Source organism: Podarcis gaigeae (genome assembly GCF_964106915.1).
Source record: "Podarcis gaigeae genome assembly, chromosome: 15".
In the NCBI taxonomy this organism is placed as follows: domain Eukaryota; kingdom Metazoa; phylum Chordata; class Lepidosauria; order Squamata; family Lacertidae; genus Podarcis; species Podarcis gaigeae.
The window spans coordinates 38062343-38077030 of record NC_139692.1 but is presented as its reverse complement, the minus strand read 5'-3'; the positions used below and the strand labels follow the sequence as shown (position 1 = coordinate 38077030).

The 14688-nt window shown below is 44.6% G+C and overlaps 1 protein-coding gene across 50 annotated transcripts in view; it reads right to left on the bottom strand.

The window, feature by feature from the left end:
• Positions 1–14688, bottom strand: part of MSI2 (musashi RNA binding protein 2) — a 450658-nt gene that overhangs the window by 85220 nt on the left and 350750 nt on the right. For all 50 annotated transcript variants that reach the window (XM_083714630.1, XM_083714661.1, XM_083714631.1 and 47 more), the window contains one exon: positions 42–156. In XM_083714630.1, coding sequence (XP_083570756.1) covers positions 42–156 — 115 coding nt within the window. The remainder of the gene's footprint in view (positions 1–41; positions 157–14688) is intronic.

Sequence of the window (14688 nt, the reverse complement as noted above, 5' to 3'; positions counted from 1 at the left end):
TAGACACATTCTTGCCGATGGCTCATCTATTGCACACTTACCCAACATTCCCATCCCTAGCATAAAAGCATCCATGGTATATGGTAATCCACGAGCCCTTCCTCTCGTCCCTGGCGGAAACATCACTTCTTTAGGTTGTGCTTTCTTACATTCCACCTATTAAGCAGAAACATGTACAAATGAGATGCAAATGAATTCATGTAAAATGTCAAATGCTGAACTGATCTGGTTAAGTTGTGGGGGAAGGGGGGTTATTTTTAGCATTGCTCTTCTGTAAAATATGAACTTTAAAAATAGGCCAGCGGTGTAAAGTGATTTTCAAAGAGTAAATATGTGTAATGTGACTTCAGAAAGCAGACAGTACAAACCCAGCTAAGGCAGAGATAATGTGTGGATAGGTCACACAGCTAAAAGCTCCGTCCGTAAGTTAAGCTGTATTAACTTTTAGTGTGTTTCTAAGTGGTTACTTCTTTGTGAAATAAACATGCAGCTATTGCTGTTTTGTTGTACAAGAACCAGGCTTATTTTCACTCCAAATGCTATTACGTTTATCATTTCTAATGCAATTGCCGTACGGAGAATGACTGCAACAGAAACCTGTTGATAATACCTGTGACACCAAAAACAAGTACTGTAACTTTACCACCCAGGACTACATTGGTTAGAGTTATTTGCTGGTTGAGTAGTCCGCTGCTTAAACACTTATAAGCATGAGTGTTCGTGTAGACATACAAAACAATACACAGTGGACCACCAGCAAGGTTAACTTATCTCCACACACAAATTCCTGACAGCAGTAACTTCCTACTGTCTCTCCTACTGTTGTTTTGATTGATTAGCTCTTCCTTTCAAAACACTTCATTGTTCTGGAGAAATCAAAGGCTAGTTGCCAACACAACCTTATTGCAAAGCAATTCAGCAGTAACTTTCTACAAGCAAATATTGCCAACAGATTGGGTTTGTGCGGGAAGAAAATTCCTATTTGTGCTGGGGTTGGGATTCTGTACAATGTACCAATAAAGGGTTATTCCTGGTACCTTTGGAAGCTTAATACCATTTTCATCACGTTGCAAGTGTCTGGCTATTAATAACCTTTGAAGAGTGCATAAGGCCAACTATGGCCAAAAGAAAATGGCAGGGCACAAGGTCAAACTAAGAACTATTTCTAGCTGCTGAAACCAGGTGGGATGCTTGGAGGGAAAAGGTGCTTTGATGTGAGCCAGGGAACAGACCAGGAGCAAGGAAGTGTTCTGGCAATTAGGTGCAAACTAGAAAATTTAGAGCATCCAATCTCAGGCTTGCCACCACATGTGAAAGAGACAGAGTGGAAAAGGTATGTCTGATTTTCACCTCACTTTTCACTTAGACCACCACTTAGGACCAAATTAGGCAAGTGTGACTGCATTTCAGGTCTCTGGTTTGTTAAACAGAAGGCATGGCGGAGGGGGGGGGGTGTGATCAGGACCAGGACTGCAGCATTAAGCTGTTTAAAAGGGATTTTAGTTAGAACTCTAGTGAAAGGAAACAGCTATGCCCCCACCCCACCCCAGCAGTCTCAATTCTGACCATTGCCTTCTCCAGCATGGCTGATATTTAACGAACAAAAGAAGATATGAAATGCAATCATGAAATTCACATATTATCTAGTTTGACTCTTGGTAATAAACTTGCCAAAATATGTAGTTCCTTCTCTGTAGCCCTGCAAAGTTTATCATAAATATCCTCAGCATATGTACCCCCTTCCTTCCCCATCCACTTCCTAATATATGAACTGAAAGCTACTGGGGTTCAAGTGAAATGCAGTCATTGAATCATACTGGAGAAAGCAGAGAAGCCCTGTCATGGACAACTTTGAGCTGGGGCAAAATCTGCCCCCCCCAACATCTCAAGAAACAGATAGCACTAAACCAGTCTTAACCTGCATGGTTGCACCACTTCATTTGCACAGTCCCATCCTGGGTTTGGTTTTGAAGAGAACAAGTGAGACCTGCAACAAGAGGGTGGACACCACCACTTGCCTGTCCATCAGCTGACATCAGTGGATGACAAAAGATCAAACATTTAAAACTTCCCTAAACAGGGCTGCTTTCAGATGTTTTCTAAACTTCAGAGGGCATTCCACAGGGTGGGTGCCACTACCGAGAAGGCCCTCTGCCTGCCCCCCCCGCCACATACAATCAGCATTCTGTGGCTTAGCGGGCCTGTTCAGTCCTCATTGGGCTGTTTTGGGGGAGGGGGGATTGCCCCTTAGCATACTCCCCTAAATATTGTTCTACTTTTGCAAGTCTTGAGGTTCCTGCAGGCAGCCTGATAACTCCCTCTGGTTTCTCAGTAGCGCCATTTTGGCCATGTAGTCTTCATAACACAGCACCTGAACTCACCACTGGGCAAAAACATCCAAATCTGCCAAATATCTCAAAGGATCTCTTATCCCGCAGAGATCGTTTTTTCTTTCGGCACTGTTTGCACACGAACTCTGCCATCAGAGCGAGGAAGGAAAGGTGGGCGGTACTTTGGAGGTGCAAAACAGGTAATTACACGAGACACAACTGGCAATGTAGGATAATGCTGCTAACTGGCTCTATTTCTAATAGCCCTATCAGTAACAGTGAATCCATTGTCTTATGGTAACCAACCGTCTGTTCCTAGGCAACCCGATCAGCGAAAATTTCAGGTTTGTACAATTTTCATTTAGGTAACGTAAAGGTTAACTGACTGTAAATGGGAGTATTTTAAACAAAACCACCCACCCTTTCTCTCTCTCTCTCTCCCCCCTCCCTCTCTCTCTCTTCCCACCCCACCCTAACCCACCGCCCTGCTGCAAAACCTCACGGCATATCTTATTTATTCAGCTTGCAACATTTCACAGAGCAACAAAGCTTCCATTCTGCCAGCAAACTGTCAAAATACTGGTTTCGTGCAAACTGCTCTGTCACAACCCTTGGTATGTCAGAAAAGAACCACCTCCAAGCTCCACCAATGGACATGCCATGCAAAGGTAATGTGAACAAGGTGAGCTTACTCTGCTGGGTGGGAAGAGAGCCAATTGGGAGGGAAAATAAGGGAGTGGGAAGGAGGAAGCCACAATGGCCCATCGAGTCAAAGGAGCTGCAGAAGCTAAAGAGAGGCACCCTCTGTCAGGAGAACTAGGGGTGCTGGGAGGCTACACCCCCTGTCTCTCAGGAAGAATACTATGGAATATAAGAGTACAGGAACCTGCTTTATACTCAACCAGACCACTGGTCCAGCTAGCTCAGTACTGACTACAACTGACAGGCATCAGTTCTCCAGGGTTTCAGGCAGCGATCTATCCCAGCCCTCCCTGGAGGTGACAGGAATTGAACATGGGACCCCTAGCATACAAAGCAGATGCTCTACCACTGACCTTGCCCCCTTCCCCAAACACAGGTGATTCCTTCACAACAGATGGCAAGAGGGAGACCAACATGGCTCCTTTTGTCAGCTAATGAAACAGCTGTCCCAATGCTTGCTTTCCTCTTCCCTCCTCATTCCAGTGCTTAGAACATTTTAGGTGCTTTAGAAGTACTTAAATAAATACATAAATAATCAGCAACCACCCAGCAGCTGGCCCCACAACGTTGGTTCCTGCAGGTAGCAATAGGTGTTGGGTGGCCTAGTAAATGTCTCAGGTGACAGCAGGTCCACTTAGGTACGCAAGAGAGGCCTGTCGTCTGTGAATATGGGCACCGGCACGTGCAGGCTAACTTATGGCAGAAAACATACACATCTTTGTTGGGGTGCAGTGGGCAAAGTGGTCAGATATTGTCAGGGAACTGCCATCGGAGCCAGAGGCGGAGGGAAGGCTCCGGAGGGATGCCGGAGAGAGTCCCAGTAGGGAGAGAGGCAGCCCATCTGCTGGGGAAGGAAATCAGCGTAACACCAGTGGAGAAGGGGGGCAGATGGGGGAATCGGAGAGGAGGCTCCAGGACTCATCCCCGGAGACCAGCGGGGAGAGCACGGGTACTCCGCTGCCCACAACCTACCTGCGCAGAAGACTTCCGCGCAGGGAGAGTAGGAGGAGACTTGGTGTCAAAGAACTTCTTTGCTGGAAGAAGTTCAAGAAATGCCCATTGACGGATCCTGCCAGTGATTGAGACAGCCACGAGTGAAAGGCTGTCCAGACAGAAAGGGTTCAACCAGGCAACCTAGCCAGGAGTGGTGGCAACTTACGCACGAGCAACCCCTAGAACCATTACAGATATTGACTGGGCTAAAATCTGTACTCAGACATGAATCTCTCCCTGTCTAAACAATCTCACAATGTCATCATGAGAATTTAAAGAGGGAGTGGGAAATAGTGGGAACCATTTGTGCTGTCCTGCACTACTTGGAGAAAAGCCAAGACAACTTTTACAAGTACTTCAGTTAAGTAGGTCTGGTTTATACCAAACACACCAGGCTCTTCTCCAGGTCTGAGCAGGACCTTAGCAAAGAGCACTCCTTTTGGGTGGGTGGTACCCCCTCATTGTCATCTCTCTGTGTGTCTCCTGGTATGAGAGAGCACCAGACTTTTCCCTTATAGAAGAAACACAATGGATGGCAAAGGTTCCTTTGGACATAAGCTATTTTTGTTTCTATCACGATGCTCTAGGGCAATGTTTGTGGAGGGGACAAAATGGCAGATGCCACAAAAATATGGTGACCCTCAATATTTTCTCTGGCAAGGCCCAGAATTTTAGCCAAAGGGCCCAAGGGCTGGCAGGCACCAGGGTAGCTGCTCAAGGATGCCCTGTGTCAGCAGCTGGCCTGACCAATTCAAGGCTAGTGTCGTCCTCTCTGGAAACCAGAAGCTAAACTTTTGCAAAACACACTTTCTGTTTATTGTTTTAAACTGAGAATACTAAGCCCTAGTCAGCTGAAGTTGTTTTCTTCAAAGCAAATTATCCTGGAGTGATCAGCAGAGGTGTATCCATTAACACCTGAGCTGTATTTACTTTTGCACCTGCCCACTGCTTGTATGCCATGGGGTCATCAGTTACATCTCCTAGCCATGTCTATTTCAAGTCACTCAGATCAATATACAGTGGTACCTCGGTTTACAAACTTAATTCATTCTGGAGGTCCGTTCTTAAACTGAAGCCATTCTTAAACTGAGGCATGCTTTCCCTAATGAGGCCTCCCGCCGCCGGTGCCCTTCCACTGTTCGGCTTCCGTTCGTAGACCGAGGTAAAGTTTGTTAACCGGAACACTACTTGCAGTTTTGCGGAGTTCTTATACCAAATAGTTCGTAAACAGGGCTGTTCTTAAGCCAAGGTACCACTGTAAAAAGAACCAAGCCAGCTTACACGGACCATTAAAAGTGACAATGAAGCTTGGATTAGTACTGTTAAAACAATAAGCTAAATAATTAGCTTCTGCAATAAAACAATTGAGTTGAAACAAAAGGAAACCTACCTTTTAAGCCGGAGTTGCAAAAAAGAACTCTATATAGTTATTTTTTTGATTTATATCCCACCTTTCAACAGAAGCATCCTCAGGATGCTCAACTCTCAGCAGACAGGTCTGGTAAAACGTATTTTCTATGTGTTACAAACTGCCCATGACTCTGTATCTACGGCTCTCCTCCAAGTTCAGTCGCCCCCCCCCCCCACTTTCTGGGTGAAATTTGAGGTGCTAGTTGTGCCTTGTAAAGCTCATCTGGTAAAGCCTACCGCCTCCTCCATAAACCAGCTAAAGCAGTATCCTTCCTGCTTCAAATCTGAATAGTGGACACACATGCTTGCTCTTAGGTTTTGGAACTCTCTTGCCCTTGAGCACTGTTTGGAGGCAGCCCAAACACATTTATTTGAGAAGGAATAGTTTAGCAGTTGATATTTTTTTTGGGGGGGGGGGAGGACAGGGCTGCTGCTTGTAATGTATTAATGGATATGTTCAGATAATTAGAAATATTTTGACAGACTAAAAAGGTGCACTGATTAATACAGCAGTAGATCTTAAATTTTTTCCAATTTTTTTTTTTGCAGAAGTACCGTATTCTTTTATCTATAAGACGCACCAGACCATAAGATGTACCTAGTTTTTGGAGGAGGAAAACAAGAAAAAAATATTCTGAATCTCAGAAGCCAGAACAGCAAGAGGGATTGCTGTGCAGTGAAAGCAGCGATTCCTCTTCCTGTTCTGGTGTCTGGGATAGCTGTGCAGCCTGCATTCGTTCCGTAAGACGCACACACATTTCCCCTTACTTTTTAGAAGGGAAAAAGTGAGTCTTATAGAGCAAAAAAATACGGTACTTAAATTGAAGATTGCAAATGCTGTATTAGAAGAGACATTCCCTTCTGGTTGAAAAATTGAGAATGTCTCTTTCAAAAGAATATGGGCTGCAACACATAACAAAGTAATTTAGTAATTTTCTTCTGACGTGCACCCCCCCCCCCAGCTTTAATCAATCAACAACTCATAGGAAAACTACATAGAATCATGGTTTATAGAGCTACATTTTCCTTTGCAGTACTGGGAACCAACCCAGAGCAGTAAGTATTCATTATTTTTAAAAATACAAAAAATGCATACTATTCTGTATCTGCTAACAAATGCAGAGGGAGTCATTCCTACACCAGGGAGCATCAGGAAAAGTAATAGAAGCAAGCATGTTACATCCTGTAACCAAACATTCTGCCATGACGAAATTCATATATTGTAATGAAAATTATGCAGAATTACTTGCTTTTGCATTATTCGGCATAACTTGCAATAACTGGGTTTGTTCAGGAATCCATTTTTTCCTTGTTAAAGAAATAGATGAGAAAACAGAGATAGGGCAGGCAGTGGTGCAGGCAGTAGGAAGTAGCAGTCACTGAATGTCAGGGAACTGCCATCGGAGCTAGAGGCGGAGGGAAGGCTCCAGAGGGATGCCGGAGAGGGTCCCAGTAGGGAGAGAGGCAGCCCATCTGCTGGGGAAGGAAATCAGCGTAACACCAGTGGAGAAGGGGGGCAGATGGGGGAATCGGAGAGGAGGCTCCAGGACTCCTCGCCGGAGACCAGCGGGGAGAGCACGGGTCCTCCGCTGCCCACACCCTCCCTGCGCAGAAGACTTCCGCGCAGGGAGAGCAGGAGGAGACTTGGTGTCAAAGAACTTCTTTGCTGGAAGAAGTTCAAGAAACACCCACTGACGGATTCTGCCAGCGACTGAGACAGCCACGAAGTGAAAGGCTGTCCAGACAGAAAGGGTTCAACCAGGTAACCTAGCCAGGAGTGGCGGCAACTTATGCACGAGCAACCCCTAGAACCATTACACTGAAAGATCAGCTACCCTCACAAAGCACATCTACATCTACCTTGCCTGATGCAACCCATTTCTCTGGCATAGGTCCCCTTGGCTTCCTGACACACATTTTGAAACATCTCTCTAGAGCTGGGCACTAGAAACTTAGTCTATTAATGGCTTTTAAAATTTGACAGTGGAGTTTCTCAAGAATCCAAGTTTCAAGCAGCTTTTTTCTTTTTTTTGCATTTCCCAAAGGATCGGACTAATTTTATTTACAGCTTAATGCATTGTTGCTTTTCTTGTTTTTCTTGTTTGCTATTTGTTTAACAGAACTTTTGAAAATAATAATAATAATAATAATAATAATAATAATAATAATAATACAAGTTTCAGCACTTGTAGAAGTGAGCCCAGTTTTATCTCTGTGGCTGCCTTAAACTCTCCTGGAGTATCACCAAGTGAGTCTTGGAGAGGTGCAGTGCAATCCTAAGCATGTTTACATGTGAGTAAATCCCAGTGGGTTCAAGTAGGCATGTATGTTTAGGATTGCAACGGGCAGCTGATATCCTGCTCTCCCACTAGGCACTTTCAACACACTGACTTCAGTTGGATAAACGACGGTTGCAGCCAAACATTATGAGCATTGTGCCTGGTGTTCTAGTGCTTTTCTCATATTTATTGCCCCATTATCATTTCATACAGCTCATGTTATTTAACCATACTGCTTTCGTTAAAAACAAGGGAGGGGATTAGGCTATAATGTGAAGATTAACAAAGATAAAACTCTCGTGGGAAGCGGAATGTGTTACTCCTAATAGGACACCTCCAAACAGATGCATTCTACATTGGTTCCCATTGCCTGCTAACTACACCGGGGGGGGGGGGGGGACGGGACGACGACACTCACATAGGTTTTATTTCTATACACAGCCAAAATGATTCCTTATGTTTGGCAGTATCAGCTGAAAGCACTAAGCAAACTCAACTGAAGATACACAGAGCACATCTCACAAAATGTGGCCATGTGAGTTCTCCCTGTTCAGCATTCCAGCTAATCAGACGTGTCCATCTCTATGATACTCCATTCCATTCTTTCTCTCTCTCATCTGTGAATACTCAGTGGACACTGGAGATACTCAATTCTCACTGAATTGTTCTGGGGATATTTGCTCTTTCAATCTGCACTCACCTGAGCATACCATGACTTTCCCTTTGTGTGCTGGAGTGCTGTTTGGGTTACATAAGCAATGGGAGAGAGGTGGATCTTAGTATGCAGAATGAAAATATGCCTTCCCAGCTGACACTTACAGGAAGGCAGTGTCCCCAAGATGAGGAAGGAGGGAGGTCAACATGTGTGAGCTAGTTTGCAGAAGCAATGCCCCACTCCCTTGTATTGACCACCTACCCCACTCACAGAGGTCATCAATTGAAGCCCTGCTATTTAGTTGTCCGCCACAAGAGGAGGGCGGCCAGTTACGCCCTGTCAAAAAATGAAGATCTGCGTCACAGAAAGAGGACACCAATTTGCATATTGGAATTCATATGTATGGATGTAAGCTAAAAATCAATTGCTACAATTCAAATAGAAATGCAATGCATCTCAGCAGAGTGAGGAGGACACCAGGTGCCAGCTCAGTCTGCTGATCAGGTGCTACTATCTGGTGATGAGCAAGTTCACCTGCTCTCCTCTTTTTTTTATTTTTTAGGGTTCCTTATCTTTAAACCAGATGCAGACTGAATGGCCTTAGGATAAATGCCACTTTGAAACAGAGGGCTGTCCTCTTGTCAAATAGAGTTGCCCCCATAGGATGGGCACAAGACAGAGCATTTTCAGCGGTGGGGCTGATGTTCCAGGTGGGCCCATTTTGTCTTATGGAGGCCTACTGGATAATGGCAGCTTCATTTCAGAAGGGGCTTGGGATTCAGTAGCAACTGCTGGTCGCTTCTGGGTTCTTAAAAAAATTTTTTTTGTTAGTCTGCTTTTATTGCTTTAATCTGACTGTGTTGCTGCTACTTGTTGCTGTGTTGGCTGATGTCATTAAATTTTTGTTTTTGTAGAGCCACTTTGTGCACCTGCTTGCATCAAAACACCAGGAGGAAAAGTATCGTAAATAAATAAAAAATAATGAAAACAGAGAGCCCTCTGGTCTTGCAAACCATTCCCCAAGGGTTTTATTTTACAGGATCTGCTATTTATACCTTTATCCAATTAACCGGGATGTCTTGGGCTGGAAGGTGCAGGCCGCACACACCCAAACGCACACCCACACCCGGTGCTCAAACATATGCACTTAAGTGTTGCCAACTGGTAAGTTTCTGGGTCAAATGGACTGCAGTGATGGAAGCTTCCTCATAGTATCCACCAATGCCAGTATAGATTTATTTGGGGAGGGGTTCACAGGTAGAGCACATGTTTTACATGCAAGTCTCCAGTTCAATCCCCAGCATCTCCAGATAGGAGTGGGAGAGGCCACTGTCAGAAACCCTGGAGAGCCACAACTGGTCAGGGCAGAAAGCAATGGTGTGGCTCAATATAACGCACCTTCCAGTTGTTCCACGGCGTTCCTGGGTCCCTAAGCTAGCAACCTAGATAGGCAGCTTGAGGGGAAAAAACAAGTAGAAATGCAGAGAGAGAAAAGTTGGGAGAGGAAAATTGCCTCCCTTCCTCCCACCACTGTGTCTACTCACAGATTCTTGAAAGTGTCAATGTGTACACGTAACTTTCTAAGAGCACAAACACTGGAAATAAGAGCATCTGAAACATGCCGTATGCTGCTGCTTCCTCTTCCCGTCCTTGTTACGTGCATCTTAAATTTGTGAGCCTGCCCACCACAACTCCCCCCAAACACTGACTCGATTAAGTCAGTGCATGTTTTGAAGGAAATTTGCACATGGACAAATGTGTGTGTGTGTGCCTTGGTTGTGATGGGTGCAGAGAGGAGATGAAGAAGGCTGGGTTTCCTGTGTGCCCTCTTCTTGAGTGGCTGGTAGACCTAGCAGGTGTGACTAACAATGAGAGCTAAATCAGCCTCTCCAGGTTTAGAAACAGACTATGCTGTGGGGAGTTAAAGAGGGCTATTGCCTTCATGTGCATTCGATGTGGAAAACAAGGTGTGGTATCAGCTGGACCTTCGGCCTGATCCTGCAGGATTCTTCTGCAGTTCTTAGGTATTTTGCATCACCTCCTGGCGGCTGGCATCTTTAGTGGGGAAACTTTTTAAGCACCACATTTTAAAGAGCGCCTCAACAACAGAGCAAGGGATGTTGGTGGAAAGGGAGGCGGAGAGGCGAGGGCCAAGCTGAAAATAAACCAGTTGGAAGGCAACACTCCATGGCTTTGCAGGCTGCCTTTTACTGCTGCCCTGAATTATCCTGCAGGAAAAGTCTCCCCTTCACTACGCACACAAAGTATCGCACGCTGTTTCTATTTTTGAAACACCTCCGTTTCGTAGGTAAGTTATTTTTAGGGTGCCTGTTGTGTTTTCTTTGATGCCTGGCAAGAACCTTTTCACTCCCACACCAATAGTGGGTTTCACGTTCAGCGCCTCGCTAGCATTTGCTTGCTTCTTTCATGCTGCCTGTTTAATACGCCATTTGACATTCTAGCTTTATAAATGGTGACAAAAGTGGCGCAGAGACTCTAAAATTAGCTCCTCCGTGAAAAGGAGGCTGGAAATAGGTCCACCAACACAGTAGTGGAATTCAACTCTTTCCCTCCCTCCCCACCACCACTTCAGGGAACAATAAATATTGTGGAGACACTGAGAGAGATTTCAGAATGATGAGCCTCAACTTACAAGTATAAAAAGGAAAGTGTCCTTTGAGGATAGATTTTTTTCGTTGCCACGGCTGCTAAGCATTCTCCAGTCAGCGATAAGACAATAGTCTGGCTGCTGCCTCTGGCCAGCTGTGCCAGCTTCTCTTCCCACATGCTGGGTTGAGAACTCCTCTACTGGCTGAGCAATCCATTTGCAGGCATTCTTCCTGAAGGGATGAGTCAACCCCATGCCTGGATCACACATCATGACCTCCCGGAAGGCAGATACTGAGATGAGGTTTCCACAGGTGGGAGGGAAAGGAAGGGACTCTGGACGCACAACGTTTTCATGGAGGTTACACTCACACAGCAGGGCACACCAATGCGTAGAATGTTTAGCATCAGTGAGATCTTATTTTCCAGATTTATTTAAATATTTATACAGGGCCTGAACTTGTTGATATTGGGGGAGGCACTCTTTCAGGGTCCCAAGCCGTTTAGGGCTTTGTATACTAATGCTAGCACCTTACATTGGGCCTGATAGCTCACTGGCAGTCAGTGCAGTTTTTTCAGGAAAACAAAAATTTTTAAAGGCGTTCATTCAACAACAGGTATAAAAACATGAGACCTACCCCACCCCACTAAAAGATGAACACCACAAACAAGTCATAAATCATATTGCAGTGTAATCTAAAATAAAGTCCAAAAGCCTAGGTAATTACAGAAATGTCTCAGCAGCCCAAGTGCCTAGAAGAGGGTGATGCTGGTGCCAGGCATTCGGGCGAAGGAAATTGGGACAGGGTGGCTGGAGAAGGAGGGCAGGACCTGCTCCAGTGGTGGGACCCAGCACCGGAGAGCGTCAGCAACATCTCTTGCCTGCCACCTAGCCCAGCTCAGCCATACCCAGCACCCACTTCCTATTTTCCATGAAGCTGTACAGGAAGAGAAGGGCAGCAATTGGGCGAGAAGCAGGGTAGGAGAGGCCAGGGGCACCATAGAGCTTGGAACAGACAGATCACAATTGGGAGTTAATTTCCTGTGGTGCTATTGGGGGGGGGCAGGGCGGTGAGGCACCACAGAAATACAAAAGAATAGAGATCTCTTAATCTGGGACTTTCTGTGTTAAAGGCAGAATCCATTACTGAAGTGTGATAGTGTTTGTACCAGCAAAATAGTGACAATTGAAGGGTATGGGGAAAGCATCCCACAAATGAGGAGCCTCTAAATGAAGATTAGGCAAATTAATGGTGGATAGGATATATGTATTGAGGGCTAATAGTCATAATGACTATATGGAACCTTCTGGTTCAGAGGCAGAATAGCAGCAGCGGAGGAGCAACAACAACAGGCCCTGCTTATCGGCTTAATGGAGGCACCAAATTGGCAATCCCTGATCCAGCTCCTCCTCCTCACTTGCACAGGGCAAACCTTGCTGAAGGTGAGGAGTGGGAAGGAAATTGGTGCTAGGTGAGGTTTTTGGTTAGGATGGGGTTAGGTCTTTGGGGTGTTTTTTTTTTTAGCCCCTGCACTGGATAAAAGGAGGTAATAAGGAAAGGCTAGTGACAATGACTGGGTCTCTACCAGAGTCCTTGGCCTAATTTTCACTGTGAATTTTCAAGAGGAGAAAACATTTCCATTGACTCCTAGGAATGCTGCATCCCACAGAGCATACAATGTCTATATGTGCTAACTCATTTCAGTTTATGCAGATTAAATTTCTAACCATTGATAGAAGTGGAGGCTGAGCTGGGGAGGAGGCAAAGTGGGGCAGAAAGAAACAGCCAGGCCACAGATGGTGACTCTTCTTCTTGCCCCAAGACATCAATCCCCATTGCTGAGTCATTCGGATGCACATTTGTTAGGAAGTCTGAAACAGCTGTGACATTCACCCCAAAGGAACAGATCAGTTTAAGTGTCTCTGGCTACAGGTAGATAGATTCTCATGCAGTTTTCTGCCAGGTTGCACAGAAGCTGACATCTCTCACACTGTCATCTTCCACTCCTCACATCCCAGCAACTCAAATCCCATTTCCTGGCTATACAAGGACCAGCATCCATACCAACAGAGCTAAGAAAACAAGGAAGATTCTGAAACGGAATTCCATCACTTGGAACTGCTAAATGCCCCTTATGGGTACAATTGGCTTTGCCTTGTTTGCTGCATGGTGGTCTCCCACACAGATAAACATTACAGGTGATCGCACCTCCTTGTGAGGACAACACTCGCTGCTCTAATGTGGGTGTTATAAAGCACTTTAGGCTGCAGTGACTTGAGACTAAGGTGTATTTTGCTTCCCACATGAACCTGCCTGGGCATTATGGTCTTCTCGTTCACTACTAGGCAAGAATTCAAAGCATTACTATTAGTATATAAAGCCCTTAATGGCTTGGGACCAGTTTACTTCAGAGATCACAAAGATGCCAATCACTTCAATCTGCAGAACTTGTATTTCTACACATGCCGTGCAACTTTTGAGTCTGCATTTGTAAGGAATCATTCCTTTAGTGTAGCAGCATGTGTACTTTGGAATTTCCTGCCTATAGGTACCAGGCAGACACCATCACTGCATTCTTGTATATACTTGCTAAAAACTTTTCTGTTTCAATAGGCCTGGGAAGACACCTGATTTGGTGTCTCAAGCATTCAAAACAACCAGACAAGCAACATATAAATTCTTTTAACATGCACACATTTCTTTTGTTCTAGTTCTGTCCCTCTAGTCACACAGCTTTTGTAGGTTTTGAGAGAAAACACAAAAACCTGCCAAATGTGTTTACCACAGACCAAAGTGGGATGAATGGAAGCAAGAGCAATGCCTCTGTAGAAAAACAAAAAAAGCACAACCAGTTTTTGGTCTTCTCAGTGGTATTCCTGAATTCAACCCAAAATTGGCTGTTTTAACTTTTCCCACAATGTCCCTGTCTGCATAGCTTTTTCTGACTAATAAATATGCCAGAAAAAGAATCTGGGTATTCTGGCAGCAGAAACTGAGTGCCTTTAAAAAAAAAAAAAAAGGCAGGACATCCTATGCAGCCTGCATATTTAATAAAAGAGAAGGAAGAGGTTTCTTTTTAAAAATAATAATAATACAGGCTGAATTTGTTTCTATCCATATTATTAAGTCTCACTGGAGGTTATAGGGGGAAAATTAGTCTGTGGCAAGAAAATATAAATGAAGAACCCTGTCAGTCATCTGGGAAGAGCAAATATAAATGAAGAACCTGTCAGTCATCTAAGAAGAGGAGCTCAAGCTCAGTCTGTGAACGTGAATGGAAGCCTCTGCTTCAGGATCACCTCCTTTTGTAGCCACCCTTTTAAAGTCCAGTCTTGACATCTCAACACAGAGCATAAAAGAGGACCTGTTATTTTCATTTCAGATGCATATTGTGCTGAGAGGAACAATGTGAGGGATATTATTTCAGAGCCCTGGGAAAAATTAGCAAGTCAAATATTGAATCAGCCTCTAGCATATGCTAAGGAGATTGCTTTGATCTTATCCAGCCTAAAAGCCCCATTATTGAATTTAAAGTCTGTGAACACATATCAGACCAATATATAAAGCCTATCTGAATATAGGTTTGAGAAGCAGAAGATGTTTTGACAAAAGGGGAGGGGAGAATCTTTTAGCTGAAAATATCAGTTACTGCATTGATTAAAATACAGGTGCCCTTTTCTGAATTTGTTTCTAATAATTCAAGCCAAATG